Below are 22763 nucleotides of genomic sequence, written 5' to 3'. Positions count from 1 at the left end.
TACAATAATGGCCCCCAGGTTCCATGTGGCTACTGATCTCACACGTCTACTCCTAACACCAATCTGGCAATCAGGAATCTTCATCCCCCTTTAGTGATAACAGAGATTTCGGGGAGGGGGAGTAAATGTGTGGCTAGCAGTGGCAGAATGACAAAGAAAGCATGTCTGAGTTCACAGTGCTCTTATGAGCCTTCTACACTGGTTTCCCTATCTCTGTGAAATGAGAAAGGAAGAACTGAGGTCCTATCTGTCTAAGTTGTTTCAGTTTCTCCATAAGTCAATGTGTGAATGAAAAGTGAAAAGTTTAATCCATCACCTAGGCGTTCCAAACATCTGGCTGTTGCAGGTTGTAGGACCCAGCTGGCTGATGTGTTGGAGTCTTGACTTGTTGGGATCTATACTTAGGTCTATGTTTTATATTGCTCACTGTGTTTTGCTTTGTGTATGTCTCATATGCGTCATTAAATAGTCAAATATTTTCTTAAATAAACATGCTAAAGATATTTACCAATATGCTTTGCCTCCTTACTAACCTTTAAGCTTTATAAGGATGGAAGTTGTATCCTTATCTTTATGGCATCCCCTAGCAGGGCCTCTTTCCTGGCGATGTTCAGGAAAGGTTTGTTGAATTGAATACTTTCTGATGGCTGGTGGATAAAGTCCTATCTGTTAAGGAGGCAGGTGAAGTCCTTCCCAGTCCACGCAGCCATAATTTAATTTCACAGCCTTGGCTCAGCCACTCCCCGACCCCTTCCCCTGCCTCCAGTGTTCAGCCACAATAGGCATCTTCCTCCTGCACTCTGTTCTACACTAATTATTTCCTCTTTCTGGATTGTCCTTCCCTGTATTCCTGGCATTCTCTGCATCTTTCAAGGCCCCAATTAAATATCACCTCCACCATGATGTCATTCCTAATCCTCTTCTCACTTTGCCTCTATGGAACTCTGCACATACCCTTGTTAAAAGTCCAATTATATCATAATGATCTATTTACAGATCTTTCCTCACCAGCTAGAGTTATGCTCTGTGGGGAAAGATTAATTACTTCCAGAACCTAGTGAGGCAGGAAAATATGTTACTCTAAAATAGTATTTTATTTTATTGCAGGAGGATTAAGCAAAGGAAAAAGAGTGAGGATTCGGGACATGGTGGCGGGTGGGGGGGGGGGGATATGTCTTGATTGAAAACATAATTAAGAAAAGCTTCTTCTAGTGTTATTCAATAAAAAGGGATCCCTGGCTTGATTATGAGAAGGAAAAGGGTGGGAGAATACATAGGCGTCCTTGTAATGTTAACAGAAGACCCAAGAGAAACCACTGCAAGGTGGGTGAGGACCGGGACAGCTGTGAAAAGCGAAAGACTGCATGGACCATGGTGATGGGCACGTCAGAATAATGTCCAACACCAGATGGGTCCTTAACCCTACGTCTTCAGCTACACCGACCTTGTCCAAGACCCAAGACTATAATATGGCCATGGGGTTAGACAGAGAAATCCAGCCTAAGGAAAGGGGACTGAAACTAGACACAGGTTGCGTACAGAAAATAAGACATATATGCTTCTTATAAAGCTGAGATTTCAAACTAAAATTTATGCTGACTATTTCAGACTAGTGACTGACACAGCAATGGTTCTGAAAAAGTTTGTCTTAACTTAAATGTTGAATGGATGAATGAATAAATTTATCAATATTTAGATTTACCATGCAATTGCTGAACTTTTTATGGTAGATTTAATGGGTATTTAATTGTTGGAGTTTGGGGGAATGATAAATAACATCATTGGTTTCGTTTCCCAAGTTTGTAACTAACTTACCAATATTACAAAGGAATCAGCCATATGGAGGCTTTTTAAAAAAAAAAATCAGCTTTATTGGTCAATCTAATTAAAGGGTAAAGCTTAGATCTGTAGCCACATTCAGGATCCCTGACACGATCCCTTGGAATGGAACTGTTCCCTAAACTGCATTTCCGTTCCAGGACCTCCCACATGGATGAACCAAGAACCTAATGCTGAGTACCAGCCCCCGAGGCACCAAAGACCCGCAGACTCAGCAAGGCTGGCACACACAAGCTCAGCCCCTTTCCCCAAGCCATCAGCCAGATACCTTATCCGACTCCTTCAGGGTAAGCAAATGAGAGGGGACAAAAGAGGCCAGCGGTGTTTCTCTAGGGGAAACATGTTTCTCTTCATAGAAACATGAGACAAGGGGAATGACGTTTCCTCTCTAAATCAATACATAGTGTGTTACTGGCATGATGCATGATATGTGATCACTCAGCTCCACTTGGCCTCCCAAAGGCCTTAATCCTCTGCTAATCCTACTAGGAGGCCTCCACCCAGGCCTATCTGTTCAAGGATCTAATGGGACAGACCTGATGCCTTCGGTGTCTTCGTGTCCTTTTTCCTACTTCAGAGTAGGAGCAGTCTTCCTTAGAGTAGCTTGGCCTGCTGTTTTCTGCTTTCTCCTTGAGATTACAGAAAATGGTTGGAAGAAGCATTCTGTGTAGTATAGGAAATGAAAAGAGCATTTTGGTTTTCTTCAGCTCGCATGTCTTCTAGATCCCCAACACAGACATAAAACCATTCTCAGTATTTGCCCAAATTATAGCTTAGGGCTAGGATTGAGAAAATATCTGATTAGCTGGGAATGTGACTTCTGGTCAAACCTCCTCATAAATATGTATGTATATGCAAAAAGTGGAAGCTGTGACAGATTTTCTTTTCTTGGGCTCCACAATCACTGCCAATGGCGACTACAGCCTTGAAATTAGACTTTCCTGGCAGCTCAGTCAGTTAAGAATCTGCCTGCAGTGCAGGAGACCTGGGTTTGATCCCTGGGTCAAGAAGATCCCCTGGAGAAATGGCAAACCACTCCAGAATCCTTGCCAGGAAAATCCCATGGACAGAGGAGCCTGGTGGGCTGCAGTCTATGGGGTCTCAAAGAGTTAGGCACGACTGAGTGACTAACATTCACTGCTTCTTAGAAGGAAAGCTGTGACAAACCTAGACAGTGGATTAAAAAGCAGAAACATCACTTTGCAGACAAAGGTCCATATAGTCAGTTATGGTTTCTCCAGTAGCCATGTATGGATGTGAGAGTTGGATCATAAAGCAAGCTGAGCACCAAAGAATTGATGCTTTTGAATTGTGGTGCTGGAGAAGACTTTTGAGAGTCTGTTGGACTGCAAGGAGATCAAATCAGTCACTCCTAATGAAAATCAACCCTGAATGTTCATTGGAAGGACAATGCTGAAGCTGAAGCTCCAGTAATTTGGCCATCTGATGGGAAGATCCAACTCATTGGAAAAGCCCCTGATGCTGGGGAAAATTTAATGCAAAAGAAGGGGGTGGCAGAGGATGAGATGATTAGATAGCATCACCAACTCAATGAACATGAACTTTAGCAAACTCTGGGAGATAGTAGAGGACAGAGGAGTCTGGTGTGCTAAAGTCCACGGGGTCTCAGTCAGATATGACTTAGTGACTGAACAACAATATGTATGTGTGTATATATACAATGTACATATATATGTGTATATAAATCATGTTACATATGTGTATGTGAATAATATATGTGAAAAAATTGAAAATGAATATGAATATATAATATGTCATATATATAATATATATATAAATGATTTTTATAGTTGCACTGGTGGCCAAAATTGGGGTATGTAGGAAACAGTGTATAGAACTGCCTGTTCATTCTCCTTCAGGAGGCCAAGTAATCTGCACAAGTTCCACATTGGTTGTAGATGTCCAGGTAATTGTATTTAATGAGATAGAGAAATTTGTGATAAAAGTGATTGAATAGATAAACCACACTGATGTCCACAAGAGGACCAAGCTCCAAAGTTGGTGCTTTTTAGGTCATCTGTATCTTCTAAAATCACAAAATGATCCTTCTACCCTCTGTCTGCCTTGCCTCAGTTGACTCTCATTACCTGAGGAGTCTGAACATTTCACATTTTATCCACAGGAGTGGATTAAAACAGTGGATCCGACAGGCCTAGATTGCTTCCTAACTGGGTTAGGACTAGATTGAACTATGAGTCAAGGAAATACAGAACAACAGTAACTTAAAGAAAGAAGTTTATTTTTCTCTCGTATATGCATTAGGGCATAGACAGTTCAGGGTTAAAATGCAGCATGGCTCTCAGACGTCCTCAGGAATTCACGTTCCTTCTACCTCATTGTGTTACCATGTGTGGCCTCCAGTCACAAATTCACCTCACGACCTCAAGATGGTTGCTTCGGTTCCAGCCGTCACACTACATCCCTGGCCAGGAAGAAGAAAGGGACACAAAAGAAGAGGGAAAGGGCACATGCCAGCTGCCTTTTAAGGAAATCACCTCAAAGGTGTCTTGTGATACTTCTGCTTATCTCACTGGTCAGGATTTAGTCAAATGAACACACTTAGCTACACTGGAGTTTGAGAAATGTAGACTTTATTCCAAGTTAACTTGTACCAGATAAAAATGGAAGGTGTTGCTTTAGGAAAGAATAGATTAAGGGGAACGACTAGCAGCCTACACCTTGAAATAGGATGTCTTTGATCTGTGTTAGGAAATCACTAGCAACAAGCTACTGTTGCCAACAGCTTCACCATCAACCTCATTCAGTGCCTTAGCCAATCCTCCACCCCAAGCAGAATGGCCTTTGTGCATCTGTACTTGTACACGCCTTGCATCCTTTCCTCTGTACCTACTCTGGTCCTTTTTAGAATGTCCTCTCTCTTGCTACTTTTCTAAATTCTACCCATCTTTGAAGGCTCAGTGGAAGTCCCATATTCCTGGTAAAGCCTCTTCTCGCCTCCCCATTTCCCAGTAACCTCACTCTCTTCAGAATGCCCAAAGCACATATTACCTATGTCAGTGACCTGACCCCTTGCATATATAGGCATTTATGTCAAATCTACCTGATGCAAAGAGCCAACTTATTGGAAAAGGCCCTGATGTTGGGAAAGATTGAGGGCAGGAGGAGAAAGGGAGCGACAGAGAATGAGATAGTTGGATGGCATCACTGACTCAATGGACATGAGTCTGAGTAAACTCCTAGAGATAGTGAAGGACAGGGAAGGCTGGCGTGCTGCAGTCCATGGGGTGGCTAAGGGTCAGACATGACTTTAGCGACTAAACAACAACAACAATGTTGAATTTGTGTACAGCTAGTCTCCTTGTAGGAGGAAAGATCATAATTCTCTATACCTCTCACTGTCCCTGGCATGTGTGTACTTCTAAATTTGTGTATTTTGACACTTAGAAGTCAGGGTTGGGGAAACAGCAAAAAACTAAAAGCCAGAAGGAATGAATTAGAAACTGCACTCTGATCCTAACTCTACAGCCTTGGGCTTAATTTCTCTGAGCTATAGGTTTCTTATCAATAAAAGGAAGGAAGGAATACCAGCCCAGGCTAACCCAGCGGTTGTGGCAAGGACAGCAGACACCCTTTATATAATGTCAAATATTACACAAATTGTAGGTAAGAAGGGATTCCCTAGTGGCTCAATGGTAAAGAACCTGCCTGCCAATGCAGGAGATGCGGGTTTGATCCCTGGGTCAGGAAGATCCCTGGAGAAAGAAATGGAAACCACTCCAATATTCTTGCCTGGGAAATCCCTTGGACAGAGAAACCAGGGAGGCTATAGTCTTTGGGGTCACAAAAGTGTTGGACATGACTTTGCAACTAAACAATAACAACAAAGTTTTTGTCAGGACTTTTTGACTGCAAGCAACTGAAACCAACTCAGGCTAACTTGAGAAAAAAGGGTCTTTAGTGGAAGATCAGAGAAGATTGCTTGCAGAATCATAAGGTGTCCGGAACCCAGTCTTGGCAACAGATGGACAGCAGGGCAACTCCAGGGTCCACTCAGCAGGAACTGTTTGGCCATCTCATTGGGAGCACCTTCAGAAGTGAACTAACTCTGAACAAGCTTCCAACTCTGTATGTCCCTGCTTCTTGGTTATAGCAGCCTGGAGTCACCCTGATTTATAGTCCCACAGAGTCTACTCCATGCAGAAAGGTCAAAGCCCTGAAGGAAATCAAAGTGATGTTATCAGTAGAGTGAAAGAAGGCTGGATGGCCAGAAAGCGCAAATGTCCACAATAGGCTTAATAAACAGTGTTGATTGACAGTGTCCACTCCTTTGACTCTGAAGACATTTTGCATTAAAGATAACATAAGCAGCTTCTTTAGACCTTATCAGCAAACACCTTGGAGGGCATGAGTTCATCGGATTCTTTCCATCCATGGCAGTTAAAATACTAATGCCCTTATAGGAAGGAGATGCAGAACTACTTACTTGATGGGGGAAAGCACAAGGACAGACGAATAAAGTCACAGCTCCATCATCACTGGGTCACAGAACCTTCCTGACCTTCCTGACTAGGTCATGCCTCCGTGCTTTCTACTCTCCTATGGCTCCTGGTCCTCGTGGTGGCTCTTGATACTAGGTAAGTTAAATTAGTACCATGTATGACTATTGGTTATTTCCTCCAGTAAGTTGTAACCTCCATGAGGGCAGGGCCAATGTCTCTGCTCCTCTCTATTTCTATGACCCGTCCACATTCTAGATGCTCAGTAAATGTTTACTGAGTGAATTAAATACATGAATAAATAAGGTGCTCAAAGGGCCAGAGCAGTCAGTTGCACAACTATCTAGGGAGGGTCATTCCCATCACAAATCAGGGGCAGGTTTCACCTTTTCCTCTCTAGGCACACAGGGTGATGGAGCAGATTTGGGAGATTAGCTAACTCACCATCCACTAGGGGTTGGGCCACCTTTTTTTTTTTGCCAAAATCTGCTGCTAGATGGGAGAATGCCCATCAGGCAGTGGGAGAAGTAATCCACAGCTTCTGGGAGAGGAAATGAGATAGTCTGATCCTCCATTCACTGCTTTCCTCCAGGACCACCCCTGCCGGGAGCATCCACCCAAGTAGAAGCATTGCTCCTGTGGATACCATGACCCCCGAGTGGTCCCTCTGTGGTCGCTTCCTGAGAGAAGATTCTAAGAAGCCGTCCTGTTTGTATAGCATTTGCAGTCTACAAAGTGAAAACTGCTCAGTCATATCCAACTCTTTGAGACCCCTTGGACTATACAGTCCATAGCATTCTCCAGGCCAGAATACTGGAGTCGGTAGCCTTTCTCTTCTCCAGGGGATCTTCCCAACCCAGGGATCAAACCCAGGTCTCCCTCACTGCAGGCGGATTCTTTTCCAGTTGAGCCACAAGGGAAGCCCAAGAACACTGGAGTGGGTAGCCTACCCCTTCTCCAGCGGGTCTTCCCGGCCCAGGAATCAAACTGAGATCTCCTGCATTGCAGGCAGATTCTTTACTAACTGAGCTATCAGGAAAGCCCGTGGTCTACAAAAAGCTTTCCTAATTATCTCCTTTGATGCTCTCCATGACCAACCTGTAAGACAGGCTCCATGTCACAGATGAAGAAATAAAGGCTCAGAGCCTTGTTTAAGGTTATTTCAGTTCAGTTTAGTTCAGTCGCTCAGTCGTGTCCAACTCTTTGCGACCCCATGAACCGCAGCACGCCAGGCCTCCCTGCCCATCACCGACTCCCGGAGTCCACCCAAACCCATGTTCATTGAGTCGGTGATGCCATCCAACCATCTCATCCTCTGTTGTCCCCTTCTCCTCCTGCCCTCAATCTTTCCCTGCACCAGGGTCTTTTAGGTAACTTTAAATATTGCACAAACCTCAAGGTTAGGGAATCTCCATATCATCCTTATGTAGAGGGACTATAGTTTTAGCATAAACATCACAAGGTCTTTTTTTTGAGCCCTAAAGATAGCTCACTCCTTTTTGTTATTGAAATGTTGCAACATAATAAACAAAAGGATTAAGGAAAGCAAGGTATTCATTTGGTTTTTATTCTAGTGAAATCATATCAGTTTGCAGGTCAACTTGGATTGTATTGTATTTGTATTTGTATGTAAGGAGATGGAAGAGGGGAGAGAAGGAGAGAAACACCTTGATTTTACTTGAGGTTCAATTACAAATTTATTTTGTCTTTGAATTTGGAATTGACAAATTCATTCCACCTTGTCCCCATGTTTCACTCATGTCGGGTCAGCTCAGAACTCTCCTACTCAGCCTGTGGGTCTGGCTCTCACTCTCATCTCAGCCCTAATGTCTCAGCCCCAAGTGGAAGATGACTGGAGAAGTCACCTATGACCGGGCTGCTTCTCCTTGGGGGCCAGAGTTCTTGATGTTTCTTTGGAATTGGAATTTTATCTGCGTGAGTCTTAAACACGATCAAAACAAACCACCCCCCAACAATTGCTGAGGCAGGCTAGAGAAGACCCTCGCTGAGATTAAAAGCAGTTCCACTGAGGTGTGATCAGGGGCCTCCCTCTCCGGGGAACCAGTGTGCGTTTTCCTTCTTCGGATATGGTCTGAGACTCCCGGGAGCCTCTCATCAGCAACCAGACCGTGAGAGCAGGGTCTGGCCCCTGGCACAGCAGCTAATACGCATGCCCAGGACAGCTCTTGGCGTGAGCTTTCTCACTGGTCCTCATCACCCCCTCTGCAGTAGAGGAAAGGCACCGGGCCTGTCCTGAGGATGAGGGCTCAGAGGCTAAGCAGGGGGAAGTAACTTGCCCAAAGCCATGCAGTTAGGAAGGGGAGAAGCTGGATTTGCATCTAGACATATCCACTTTCAGCTGGAAGTGGGGAGAAAAGAAGACAGGAAACAACAATCCCCCATGGAATCTTGGATGGAAAAGAGGTGCCCTTCTCACACAAACCCCCTCCCAGGCTTTCATGTGAGCAAAACTAGAAATTTCTCTTGTGTTACAGCTATTCTAAAATTGGGAGGGGTGCTCACAGCTGGTAGCATTATTCCAGTTCCTCCACACAGGCAGGCATGCAACCCAGCCCTGCAGACTTCTCTGAGGAAGCCAAGTCTAGGCTGATGCTGAAGGATGAGTGGATGCCAAGTAGGCAAACATGAGGGGTGAAGGTCTCATGCCTAAGCTCTGTCTGGAAATGAGACGAAACCAAGGGCAGCCCAGTCAAGGCCAGTCTGAGATAGACGTTTCCTGGGTGGGTACCACGTGCCCACCAATCTCTCCTTCTAGACCCTCAGTGAGAACCAGAGCCAGCATCTAACGGTAGGCACATGAGCCAGGGTGGGGGTCGGAAGGGGCTGAAAAACTGAAGGGGTGAAAGTGAAAGTCTCTCAGTCATGTCCGACTCTTTGTGACCCCATGGACTACACAGTCCATGGAATTCTCCAGGCCAGAATACTGGAGTGGGTAGACTTTCCCTTCTCCAGGGGATCTTCCCAACCCAGGGATCAAACCCAGGTCTCCTGCACTGCAGGTGGATTCTTTACCAGCTGAGCCACATGGGAAGCCCAAGAATACTGCAATGGGTAGAAAGAATATTCAAAACAATGCCACCTCTCCTCTGAGCATGTCTTATGTCTTCCAGCCATACTGCTTCCTGACTTCTTTACTCCATAAGCATAATCTTTGCCCATTCGTACATCATATTTAAAATTGTTGAGGGTTTGGGAAGAATCTATCAGGGGAGACACACGGTCTGTTGTTCTGACCCTGATCCTGGCAAGGCACCTGCCTGAAGTCCTGCATGAGAAATCTTTCTCCTGCCCATGACTCTGCTCTGATTTCCAAGCAAATGCATATCACAGACTGCCCTGCCTTGAGGGAACTTGCTGGGAGGATGGAATGTTCCCAGTTCCTCCTCCTGGAGAGGCGTCTGCAAGGACTGAGGTCTCTGAGTCCTTGGCAGGAAGGTGAAAGCTGCCTTCCCCTTCTGTTTCGCTGTCATCCCTCGGTCAGGTTTTCCCTTCATGGGCAGCTTCAGCCACTGCTGACAAAACATCCAGGCCCCCCAGTCCCCTGCCAACCACCCCTGCCCCTAAATAAACACCAGCTCATTTGTTAAGAGGTCTTTAATTTGATCTTGGTATGCCATTAAGGAGTGGAATAAGGATCTCTATTCATCTTCACTCACACAGTATCTACTACTTTTCTCTAACTGACCTTCACCATAGTTGCCTGTGTAGTCATAGCGTGTCTGCATGATTTCCACTCAGCAGACTGGTTTAGGTTTCTCGGTGGTTTGCATAAATTATAAAAAAGAGCACAAAAATCATACAACAGTGACTCTATCATAGGGAGCTGTGTTCCCTCTGGCCTTGCAGACAGTGATGGGGACAAGTAGCGGTGACCAAAGCTCTGATGACGGGGGACATCCCTAGGAGTGAAGCCAAGCCTGTCCGGGCCCCTCTCGGAGGAGTCCTCCGTCTTCCCCATCAACTTGTTCTAGTTTCTCAGGAGGCCTCCTAACACAGAAGGATCCCATCTTAGCACCACAGTGGTGGACAGGGTGTGGAACTGTCCCTGTGTACAATGGCAGCTGGGTCCTCTGTGCTCAGCAACAAGAAAGAGAGCCAGGAGGAGGAGTCCTGGGTTTCCACCAGGACCTCCTCTGCCTCTATGAGCTCCAAGAGGCTGTGAGCTATGAGCTCCAAGAGCATCTGGACCATGGGTCAGCCAACTTTTCACGAAAAGAGCCAGATATTACAGATAGTAACTATTTCAGGCTTTCCAGCTCACATATATTCTGTTGCATATTCTCCCCCCCCCTTTTTTTACAACCCTTTAAAAATATAAAAACTCTTCTTAGGAGGCAGGCCATAAAATACAGGCCTACAGGCTGCAACCTCTGGTCTAAAACATGATAATAACCTGTCCAACCCATTCGTCACAGCCTCCTCCCCATCGAAAGCCTCTAGTCCCTGGGCTTCCCTGATGTAGTATGTGCAGCCCAGGCTTACAGGGGGTATTATGGCAGGCAGAGTTGCCCTCGGGCTCCTGCCATATAGGCCCAGGTACCCTTCTTTGCCAAGTGGCTGGTTGGTTGGATTTTAAGCAAGTATAGATATTAGTCTCAGCCCTGCTCATGTGTCCTGGGGTTGAATTAAGCCTCAGTGTCCCCAGTGAGGTAGGTAAATACTATCAGCCTCATCCCACACTTGCAGATGGTGAAGTTCAAGAGCAGAATTGACTTTCCTAGTCAACGTCCTAGTCGTGTGACTTCCCAACAGTCACATGTCTGAATTTCAAAGAAAGCCAAAGAGTCTAGGCTTTAAATTTCTTAAGAGTCTAGGCTTTAAATTTCCTAATGATCAGGAATTGTTCTGTCCCCCCCACAAGCCCAGTGATTGATTCCACCTCAAACAGAGCAAGAATCCACCAGTAAATACTGTCAGCCACACAGGGTAATTGCTTTCCAGACCTCAACAACACTCTCTGAAAACAGAATTAACTCAAGCACTCAAAGCTACGGGCCTCAGTGGAGCGGCGCTCTCTGCCCTGCCCACAAGTCTCTTCAAACTCAAAATAAAGTTTATAAAAGTAAATTATCTCATTTTATAACTTAAGTGCATCAAGCATTTCCTTAAATATAGTTCACACTGAAAATAAAGTTACTTTTTGCTGTACAGTTGGTGTCTGTTATAATTAGGAATAAACTTTGATGATAAAGTATGAAAGGTTACACACTCACGCACACATCTATCTATCCGTCTGTCTGTCTATGGGTGTGTGGATGGGTAGACATATGCACCTCTCGACAAGAGATTCCCCCCAAAATGGTGGGAAGTTGCTAGGGGTCTCTAGTATCTAGTTTGCATGAAAATGCCTATATTAAAAGTCCCTGTCCTTAATGATAAACACATTTTCGTACCTAACACTAAGACTCTTATTAGAAACATTAAACTATGCAATCCGTAATGTATTCAGTCTTTGGAAATGCCAAGCTACACCATATCATTATACAAAGCATCCCCAACAGAACTCCCACCCACCCCACCTCTTCCCTGCCTCCCCATACTAAAGCCAGTCGACCCCTCACGTAATACAGTTGTTCCAGAATGGGAGCTGAGCCACAGAATTCAGGGGGAGGACTCAAGAGGTGAAGTAAGAATTCTGCATAGAGTACAGATGATCGATGGGGTTTCCCACTCTGGACTGCAGGGGCCCGGCTTCTGAGGTTGCTAGGAAACAGTCACCCAGGTTACTGAGGGAGGTGTCCTCACTATCCAGCTCGTGGAAGAGGGGCTCAGCACCTGAAACGGAGACGAAACACTGCATGAAGGTCCAGAGGAGGGACTCACTCGAAGCTGGGGCATTCCGCTGAATTCGGCCTGCGCGGTCTAGGCGCATCACCCCGTCCCCACGGTGGTAAGCCTTCTACTGGGTGCTGGGGAGGGGGAGCGCTGGGGGTGACACAGAAGAGTAGGAGGGGGCATAATCCCTGCCCATAAAGACCTCCTCAGAGGGTTATGTCTAACGTGGGACAACTGAAAATAATGTAAACTAGGATCTGACCAAGGAGGGCTAAACGGAGCGCAGCATAAGCAAACGTCCGAGTGTTTAGACACTGGAGGTGCGGAGTGGGCGGGACCCAGCGCCGCAGGCTGCAGAGACGGGCGCAGGGCTTCTAGAGGACTCCGGCCACAGAGAAGGTTCTTGCAGGAGGGAGGGTAAGAAAACGAACAGCGACTCTGTGAAGGATGCTCACGAAACCACTGGCGATAACACTTGTCCTTTCAAACAGCACAAGCATACTGAATGCCAGCCCTTTCCCCAGATTTGTGCTGCAAAGGAGAGGAAGGTTAGGTGTCCACACTCAACTAGTGAAACCTTTGATAATGAAACTGGGAGGGCAAATTGAGGAGGAGCTGGGGGACCTGTGACCAGAAGCTTGAGGCGTGGACATTTCACCTCCGCTTCAAGTAAATGGGAGAGAGAACACTGCTGTTTATAAAACTCGTCATGTGGCTTTAATTATTCATTTTACTAAAGGATTCATCACAGGAGCAATTTACGTAAAAAGACCCCTAGGACTCTGAAAATGTATGAATTGGCAAAAAAACCAAAGCTATTTGTCCTGTTTTTACATAGCAGTGGAGTGAAGACAGGCATAGATGTGTCTTCTCAGGAAGCAAAGGGGATGGCTGTCACTGAGCACATGCATATATATCTATGTGTGTATGAATGAATAAGGTAAGGCAATGATGGCCCTGCAAGTGACTGGATCTTAATAAATATTTGCTGAATGCATCACAGGGAAAGATAGGGCTGATTTCAACAATATAGCTAATTTTATAATGAAGGCAAAAAAGAAGTTGACAAAATCTGTACACTGAGGCATGTATCTCTGATACTAACATTTTGAAGGCTTACTGTATAAAACTTTATTTTTAGCTATCAGGTTTACTGACTACAGATTTCACAGTACAGGCAAATGCATTACATAGGCCATATACCTTCTCTGTATAAAAACCCAGTGGCCTATATTTGACCCTAAGATTGAACTTCAGCCTTCAACTCTAAAGCCTGCCCACTCCATCAGGGCATCCAGGCCCCAGCTGCTGTCCACTGGCTTCAGAAGCAAGCCTGGAAAGTAGGGGAATTTCAGCTGCCCTCACACCCTCCCTTTAAAGCAACCCCATTTTGGCTGCAGTGGGACTGGGACATTACTTCACAAGTCAGCTTATGTTCTAGGAATTACATGAGAATACCTACTAGTGTCCATAATAGGAGAGTCCAATTAGAACCTTTTTTTTTTCTGTGCTTTTCTATGTATTCTTTCCTATGTAAGAGTTTGCATAATTAAGGCCCCTGAGTATATATCACTGCTGATAATGCTTATGAACTTGTAAGTGTGGTGAAGATGACAGTGTTAGTCACTCAGTCCTGTCCGACTCTTTGTGACGCCAGGGACTGAAGCTCACCAGGCTCCTCTGCTCAGGAAATACTCCAGGCAAGAATACTGGAGTGGGAAGCCATTCCCTTCTCTGGGGCTCTCCTTGACCCAGGGATCACACGTGGGTCCCACTCACTGCACGAGTGTGGCACCTGGCATGAAAATGTGCCACAGTGAGGGAGGTGTATATGTATGTGCTTAACTGATCAGTCATGACGGACTCTGCGACCTCAGAGACTGTCGCCTGCCAGGCTCCCCTGTTCATGGGATTCTCCAGACAAGAATACTGGAGTAGGTTGCCATTTCCTACTCCCGCAAGTGTGGTATCTGGCATGAAATGGAAGACTTGGGAAGTTAAATCCCAACAAAAATGTCTACACAAAAAAGGAAAACACAACCTCCTTTTCAAACAAAGAAAAAACTTTGAAAAAGGAGAATAAATGGAAACATGACTCATGGATATGCGTTCTGCTGTTACTTCTGGAGCCATAGGTTATGTGATTCTAGCAGTATTTTGTGGGACACTTATTCTGCTTTGGAACTTTAATGGGCAACTAGGAACTGCATAGAGAGGGGGACTGGGAGGGGATGAAAAACTCACGCAAGCAAGCTGTGCGAGGTCCCTGCGGGGCTTGAGTCCCTCTTACCATAGGGGTGCATGTGGTCTCCAGGCATCTGGGGTGGGGTGAGCCCCTGTCGGAAGGGGTCTGAGCTGTAGACACTCTGCTCGATGGCCAGGAGCTGCTGTGGGGTGGGCAGAGCCGTGTAGGGGTTCATGATCCCTTCCATGCCCGCGCTCCCGCCACCGTTTGTCTGAGCTGTGGGACAAAGAAGAAGATAAACAGTTCTCCACGTGCAGCCCAGTATCTCATGCTGAAGGTGGGGCAGGGCCTCTGAACAAGCTCTGAACTTCACGTGCCCCACTGGCTGGGGACCACACACATTGTGTGGACATGGTGACATCGTTTTACTTTCGTCATTTACAGAAGGGAAGGGATGAGGTGACATCAGTGGTTCCCAGCTTGTGCCCTAGCATGGGCCACCAGTGATTATGCCGAAGGATAGAGCTACAGGATGAGGGTTGTACTTGGAGAGCTTCCTTGAACCATATCATTAAGACAAAGGCATTTGATGCTAAGTAGAGACGTCTAAAGATGCTTCCAGTGTCACCCCACTAGGATCCTATCAGTCAAGTGGGGTTCATCGTATGGATCCAGGGGACCTTGTGGAGCTGATATGAAGACTCCATGAGATGGTGGGTATGTGCTTTGGGTCTGCAACGTGCTCTGCTGTGTACACAATTTTATCAGAAAAGGAGGACTCAGTTCCTCCTTCCACATCCTGCTGTGGTTCTCTGAACGTGGTTGCATTAACTCTCAGAGGCTCTAGTTCCACCTTCTTAAGTCTACCCTAGGAACTGCCATAGAATTCTTCAAAGTCCCAGCACTAGGAGTCTGTGTTCTCATAACGCCATGATGCCTTCTCCTCCCTTTGAGCGTGCTGGCCTGTATGACTCAGCTTGCATGGCTCCTCCTGAGGCCCTGTCTGATCTGTGACCCTCTCTGAGGCCCACAGGGCTGTGTGACTGGACTATCAGACAGCACTAGCCTACCCTAGGGATGCAAGCCCGAGGTGCAAAGAGACAGAACAGCAGGTGTCAGATCTCCAAACAGCACCGCGCGTAGAGCCAGGGCAAATTCAGGTCTCCTGACCAGCTTGGCTCAACCCTGCCCAGCTGCCCATGTTCTTGCTTGATTTTCTACCAGAGCATCTCTCTTGTCATTAAGATACAATTTGGCCTCAAAGGTATAGAAAGAACTCTTGACTGGGAAAATCAAATTCTTGATGGAGCCTAGCCCCGGCATCAAGCATAAGGCAAGGTCCATGAAGGTAAGGAGCTCTGTTTAGGGGCCAGACAACTAATGTCACTTTCCACAGCCTTCCAAGTGTGGCCCCCAGGCCGGCACGAATGAGCATTTATTACAAGTGCAGACTCTTCAGGCCCACCATAGTCTCAAGAATCAGAATCTATACCAAACACCAGGTGGTTTCGGTACACCGAAAAGGGTGAGAATCCCTGCTCCAGGGCACAAACAGACCACTCAGGAAATTCTGCTGGACAGCTGAGGCTGGGGGCATATCCCGTTAAGAATGATATTGTTTTAATATAGTCATTCTTGCTTTTTTTCTCTTAACTTCCTTAAAGGGTCCCACAGCTTGTCCTGTTTCACACGCTCCCCAATCCTCACATTGCCCCTATTAAAAAACAACAAATGAAGGTACATGGAGGTAAGGGCGAGTTAAGGCAGCGTGACCAAGTGGGCCTTAGAGAGACTGGTTCCAGCCCAACTCCATCCTTCACTGATCTAGGACTGTGGTCCACCTTGCAGAGCCTCTGTTCATCTGTAAGATGGAAACATTAGTAACTCCTCTGCTCACCTTGGGGGTTGGTGGCTGTGAGTCAGGTCAGCATGAGAGCAAGAGTGCTCAACCTAGGAGTGTTTTTTTCCCCACTATCATTATTTTTACTATTTCATAGTATTTTGGAAAAGATTGTACATCACTGTGGTGTCTTCTATGAAACTGATTTGCCGAGAAGCAGGGCCTGGCTGGATGAGAAGCTGGGCGTGTCCTTGACTCTGCAGGTAGGCCCCGACACAGGCCCAGGTACCACAGCAGGATCTGCCAAGCGGGCTTTGGACTTGGCTAGTGCCACCTCTGAGCCACAGCTCTGGGCCTTCAGCCGGCGCCCTCTGCACTCACAGTTCCCACGGTTTGGTCCTCCCCGGAAGGCCCCTTCTCCCAAGTGAGTGTGGGATGGGCTTCAAGGGAGCCCAGAGATGTCATCCAAGGGCAGGGCAGTTGGCAGCCCCGGGCAGGAGAGGCCTGGCCAGGAGGAGGTGCCAGCTTACCGGAACTCAGCCTCTGGGTGTTCTGCTGATCTTGCTGCTGCTGCTGCTGCCGCCGGGCCAGCTTCTTCATCTGGGGAAGAGAGAACTCAGGATTAGAAGTCAGGGGGCCTGCAGCAGGTTCTCACAGCTAGGTCAGGGGGAGTTGGCTCAGGGCGAAAGCAGAGGGACCCCTTCCCTAGCTTTTACTCAGGAGAGAATCCATATTTCAGGAACGGCGCCTTGAGCCTGATGCGTGGCGGCTGAGGGATTTCTACACCGCAGCTGTGGAAAGACAGCTGGCTAGGAAGCCACAGGGAAGCTGCTCTTAGCAGGAACAGGGATGCCCTCTCAGCACATAAAACCTGCTGCTGATGGCGTCACAGTTTACTGTGAGGTATAAGAGAGGCACGTGCAGTCTGCAGCCCAGCTTAGCTGTGCAGTAAGGGCCTGCTGAAAGCTGTGATCTGGCATGAGCCAAGAGGTCGTTCCAACCCCTGGCCCCTGGGGCAGAGACTCCTACCAGCAGATGCATGCCTTTAGGTAAGGAGCTTGTCTCCCAGAGCACCCTGTTAGCACACTAACTTCCCAGAAGGAACACATCAACTCAATCTTTCTCAAAGTGTCTTCTGTGGAACATTAGGGTACCATGAGGTCCTTGGTGTGTGTGTGCGTGTGTGTGTGTGTGTGTAGGGAACATTAGATTTTTTAAAAACTTCTTTACTGCAAGATTTCTCAGAACTTCGAATATGTTCCCTGCTTATGAATACATAGGCTATAGGTTCTCTCAAACCTATTGAACTATGAAATTCTTTCATAGAAAAGACCACGGACTACACACCAGAAGCCCAGTCTGAGGAATTCAGTTACGGAAATGGTATCTTAACCCATCATGATGAGCTAATGAGATACGAATCCATCGCCCACTAAAGATTAGAGGTCTAGAGAAATGGGCCACTAACACGTGTGTGTGTGTGTGTGTGTGTGTGTGTGTGTGTGTGTGTGTGTGTGTGCTCAGTCATATCCAACCCTTGCAACACCTTGGGCGATAGCCCACTAGGCTCCTCTGTCCATGGAGTTTTCCAGGCAAGAATACTGGAGTGGGCCACCATTTCCTCCTTCAGGGAATCTTCCCAATCCAGGGATCAAATCCACATCTCCTGCGTCTCCTACATTGGCAGGCAGATTCTTTACCACTGAGCCACCTGGGAAGCCCAACACATGCACGTGTACAGGTAGGAAGATAAACAGGTAAAGGTCTAAGGTCAACGAGAGACCGCGGCAGGGGCTTGCACACTTTGGTAGGATGCATTAGACAATATGACTATATAACAGGGACAGGTGGGGCCCGAGGAAAGGTGAGTTAGGCCATCCATTCCATGCGCCATGATGTTGTCTTAGACCAATCATATGGGTGCTATGTTGGCTTCCCTCTGAAATTTCAAAGGTACTCTGGCATCTGGGTTAAATGAATAGGAATCAAAGAACCTGCTTTTATCAAAAGACACAGAAAGGTATTTCTTCATGAAAATGACTGACAGTCACAATCACGAGGAAAATAACAGCATCCCACTAGAACAAATGCCCTTCTGCAAGTATGCTGTGGCTGAAATGACTGCTCATCATAGACTTTCTGAATTGAGAGAACTAGTCTATCCAATGAATTGAAGTTAGAAAATTTGTGGGCAAGGACAACATTCTACTATTATTTCAGGAAACCGGCCACACAGAGACAGAAGTAAGAAGCAGATTACCTTAGCTCTCTGGTTCTGGAACCACACCTGAACCACACGGACGCTCAGCCCTGTCTCTGCAGCCAGGGTCTCCCTCACCTTAAAAACATGTAACATTAGAAATACAGAAACACTGGCATGTCAGAGTAGAAGGCAGAACGCTCGCTGTGCAGTGCACAGCGAGCCCAGCAGGCCACACCTCACAGGAGCTGGTGCAAATTCAACGTTCAGCAAAACCCCAAACAGAGCATTGCTTCCCTTCAGCTGGAGAGACAGTGCTTCTCCAGGGAAGTGAGGAGAAGCAGCAGCATTCATCTAGGTTTGTATTTTAAGAAGTGTTCCTGGGTTTCTCATCTTCTGGAACCTGGGCCTTCAAGTGGTTCTTAGATACTAGCAAAATCTATTTTTGTGTTTTAGCTGTATGCCAGGTATATGCCATAACCTACTTAAGGAGAACTGAGGGTGAAAAACCACTTTGCAAAAACAAATGGTTCTCTCTTGCTCTCTTCTACCTAATTCACTGACTTAAATGTTTGGTTTTGTCCCTTATAGCTCTAGATCACTTTGGGTGTCTCGGGAATATTCATATTTACAGCGAGCCCTCAGAAAAGATAAGACAAGAGCCATCTTGGATCTGACAGAGCAAGGCAGACCACGCTGAGGTGGGCACGTGGCCTGGGGCTACGAAGGGACAGGACAATCGAGGTCCCTCTCGTGAAGAGAGGGGTTTAAACGTCTGCCCTCCACACAGGCATGTGGCGAGGGACGGGCCAGAAGGGAAGGGGGAAGAGGCACAGATCTCCCAAGAGTGGCCTTGAGACACACTGGCTCCTCACGGTTAGATTCTGAGGAGATCAGACTTAGGAGCGCCTTCAGTAAACATATAAATAGGGCAAGCTGGAAGCGCTGGGAGGCCTTGGGAAGCGTCTACCTTTGTCACACCACTCACTCAAGCTTAGGAGAAATGGGATGATTAGAGCAGATCTTTAAAGCACATCCTTCTGCTAAGCCAACTTAAACACCAGTGTACCCAGGGGCCCACGGCCACCTGCAGAAACCCTATCCATCCTTCAGAGGCCCGGCTCAGAGGCCACCTGCTCCACAAAGCCTCGCCTGATTTCCCAGACACGAGTGACCTGTCCCTTCTCTTGGCTCCAGGCTGCCCCTCTGTCTTGGCCCTCAGAGATTTCTCCCCAGTGTCCCAGCGCACATCTCCTCCCTGCTGGTGGCCCAGGGACAGGCAGTGGGCACAGGCCACACAGAGGCCGGGGGTCTAGTACATGCAGAACAAGTAAACTGCTGAGGGAAGTGGGAATTGGCCCTTGTGCAGGCCTACTTTGGGGCTCACTTTCTACCAGCTCTTTCTGCTGGAACTTATGGGGCAGTGAGGTCAGGCAAGGAAAGCATTCTGCAGTTGAAACTTCAAAAGTCAGAAGTGGTGGGAGGATGTATTGTGGTTCAGCAAATAACCATCCTCCCCACTCCTGGATGGCTATGCGCCTCCCCTGCACTCACAGTGGGCTTACCCACGTGACTTGCTGTGGCACATGGACTGTTACCGGATGTGAAGTGAGTGATCTCCATGGAGATCCACTGGGCATGCCCAGTGGAACTCAGACTCTTGCCTTCTGCCATCGTCAGGAGACCCATGTGCCCCAGGTGGCTGCTGCTTCTTTGGCCTGGACCCTTTAATGACAGACATGGGGGGCAGACCTGAACCTGAACCCAGCTGGGCCCCAGCCAACCCACAGCCTAGCAGGAGGAAATAAATGTTTGTTGGAGCTGCTAAGATTTTATTTGTTACCGTAGCAAAAACTGATTCCTACACAGAGGGAGAGAGGAAAAACAATGCTAAAAATTTTTAAATGTCTTTCTTCTATGAATTTCAATTCAATTTCAGGAACCCTTGTTTTCTTATTTTTGTTGCATAAAAGACAGTACCTAGTATGGCAGAGTCAATAAATGGTGGGTACTTAACAAGTAAAGGCAGCTATTTGTGACAGAGACTACTAATTGTCTCCAAAATGAATTCTCTCTTTCTTCCTCTTAGCAACTGAATTCCTAAGTTTTAGGAATTTATATGGATACCCAGATGGACTCATTTCCAAGGTCCCTTTGTAATCACAGGATTAAATTCTAGCCAACACGTGAGAGTGATGCAAAAAATCCCAGGGTGTGTATGTCCTGTAAAAAGCAACTGCTTGTCCCCGCCCCCCACCCTACTCCCTCTTTTTCCACCATGGTAGCTGCAAAAAATGGTGACATCTGGAGCAGTCCCTTAGACCCATGTGATGAGACAGAGTTTCTCGGCCAATCTTGTGTTGCTCACCTCTGGACTATGATGTGAGAGCAACATGAACTCTTGTCTCATTAAGTCACTGTATTTTTTTTTACATATCTGTTCCCAGCAGCCTTGTCTGTAACAGCCCCAAACTGGAAACAATCCACATGCCCATCAATAGATAAATGGACAAGCAACCCATGGTATACCCACGGAATACCATGCAACAACAAAAATGGGTGAACTGCAACATGGATGAATGCCAAAATCACCACCTTAAGCAGAACAAACTGGGCCAAAAAAAGAACATGTGCTACAACCCACTGTATTTTTCCTCTATTGTAACATTTTGACCTATACCCCAACTGGAACTCCTTATTATTCTCCTCATTGCTCTCCATGAAATGAAAGGTAAGAGGAAGTAGCCAGTTGGAACGGTGCATGCCGAAAAGCAAAAGGAGATTCTACCACTGCCCCAGCCACAGCTACAGTGATCCCTGGAGCCTCCAATGGGGCTCAGGGCCACCCGCCCAGACTGTCTGAACAGCACTCCCCACCCTGGTGCCCATCGACACCCCAAAGGAGTCCAGGGCACACGCAGAGAAGAGGGGCCTTATCCCCCTTCTTCCCTTCTTCCCCTCTGTACCTTCCTGCACGGCTTGGAGGATACTTCAAACGAGGCCTTGAATGCTCTCCTCTGTTGGGTTGTCAGGATAGTTCTGGGACGTTTGGGGCGCTTATGGTCCTTGCTGTCCTCAGAGGCTCCTTTCCCTGCCCCATGGGCTGACTTGCAGAGACTTTCCTCATCATCACTTTTCCCTGAAAGAAGCAGAAGTAATGTGTTGAGTCCCTCAGGGCTGCTACCTGGAGTTGTATGTTATTCCATAATAAGACACTCAGGTCCACGTTATGAGGATGACTTAAGATATGAATGCAACAACCCGTGTGGTATTGATCCCAAAGCCCCCAGGAAGGGGCTAAGGAAAAACTTCTGAAACTTGGAGATAGGAACCAGGAAGTCCACCATCACAGCTCAGGACTTCCTCCCAGGATATTCTCCTAGCTCCACATTTACCAGCTGTATGGCCTTGAGCAAGTGACTTAACTCTCTGGGGATCAATTTCCTTCTCTGTAAAATCGGGATAGAGGAGAACACTTCACTGAGGTTATTTGAGGATTCAATGAGGTTACCAAGAAGGCATTCAGAAGTATAGTAATGGGCATATAGTAAATGCCCAGTAAGCATTGGTTATTAGTATACTAATAGTTTGTGTAGTTTTCTTGACCTGGATAATTTATATATAACTTCTAGATACTATGTCTGAAATACTAGCCACTGCCAGGAGGTTAAAAAACAATACTGTTTAAAAGGCCGCAGAAGACCAACATAAAACTATGTACAGAGACAGATAATAGGCAATTAGTCAAAACTGCGTGTCTATAGAAGAAATAATTCTCTAGTAAAGTAACTATTTATGTGTTTATTTCAACTTTATCAGCAGTGATCAATACAAGGAGTAACTTGAAGGAAATAAAGCCTCTAGTACATATGACATTCATTCCCAGGCTACCTTTTGCATCCCATAGACTTCACACTTCTGAGAAGATGCTTCCAGGATCTAGGAAATACCCCTGTGAGAGAGATTCCTTCCTACTTTTGGCATTAAAAGCCACAGGCAGTGTGTGCTCACATTACCCTAACAAGACCCTCATTTATCTCTGGGTCCTTACCCAGCTCAGCTGCCCTCTTTCATCCAGGAGAAACCTTTGTCCCAAGAGCTTCCTTGGCTCCAGTCCCCTCATTCTGGTCCCCTTCCGGCCACTTAAAAAAATCCAGGATGAGGGGACCCACTGGGTGTAAGCTCCACATCCTAGTTCTTCATGGTAACGTCCTCTGGAAAGATGGTTTTTTGCATACCATGTTTGAGTTTAGACTTAGTTTAATCCTACTTTTTGGCTCTGCTAGAGCCAAAAAACCTTATTTTCATCTGAAAGAGAATGGCTAAGATGCTTTCCTCTATGAACTTTTAGACATACAGTCTGAATGTGAAGGAAGATGAACCTCTGAGTTCCTTGATGGCATGACCCTTGCAATGTAACTGAAA

General features: G+C 46.6%; 1 protein-coding gene across 2 annotated transcripts in view; it reads right to left on the bottom strand.

The window, feature by feature from the left end:
* Positions 1-9914: 9914 nt before the first annotated feature.
* The window catches only part of LMX1A (LIM homeobox transcription factor 1 alpha), a 168550-nt gene continuing 155701 nt past the window's right edge, over positions 9915-22763 (bottom strand). For both annotated transcript variants that reach the window (XM_043450557.1, XM_043450565.1), the window contains exons 5-9: positions 21305-21477; positions 18399-18476; positions 16669-16738; positions 14404-14574; positions 9915-12113 (exon numbers count right to left, since the gene is read on the bottom strand). In XM_043450557.1, coding sequence (XP_043306492.1) covers positions 11953-12113; positions 14404-14574; positions 16669-16738; positions 18399-18476; positions 21305-21477 — 653 coding nt within the window. In that variant the 3' untranslated portion in view covers positions 9915-11952. The remainder of the gene's footprint in view (positions 12114-14403; positions 14575-16668; positions 16739-18398; positions 18477-21304; positions 21478-22763) is intronic.

Source organism: Cervus canadensis, chromosome 2 (assembly GCF_019320065.1).
Source record: "Cervus canadensis isolate Bull #8, Minnesota chromosome 2, ASM1932006v1, whole genome shotgun sequence".
In the NCBI taxonomy this organism is placed as follows: Eukaryota; Metazoa; Chordata; class Mammalia; order Artiodactyla; family Cervidae; genus Cervus; species Cervus canadensis.
The sequence above is the reverse complement of the archived record's forward strand: the minus strand, read 5'-3'. Positions and strand labels throughout refer to the sequence as shown.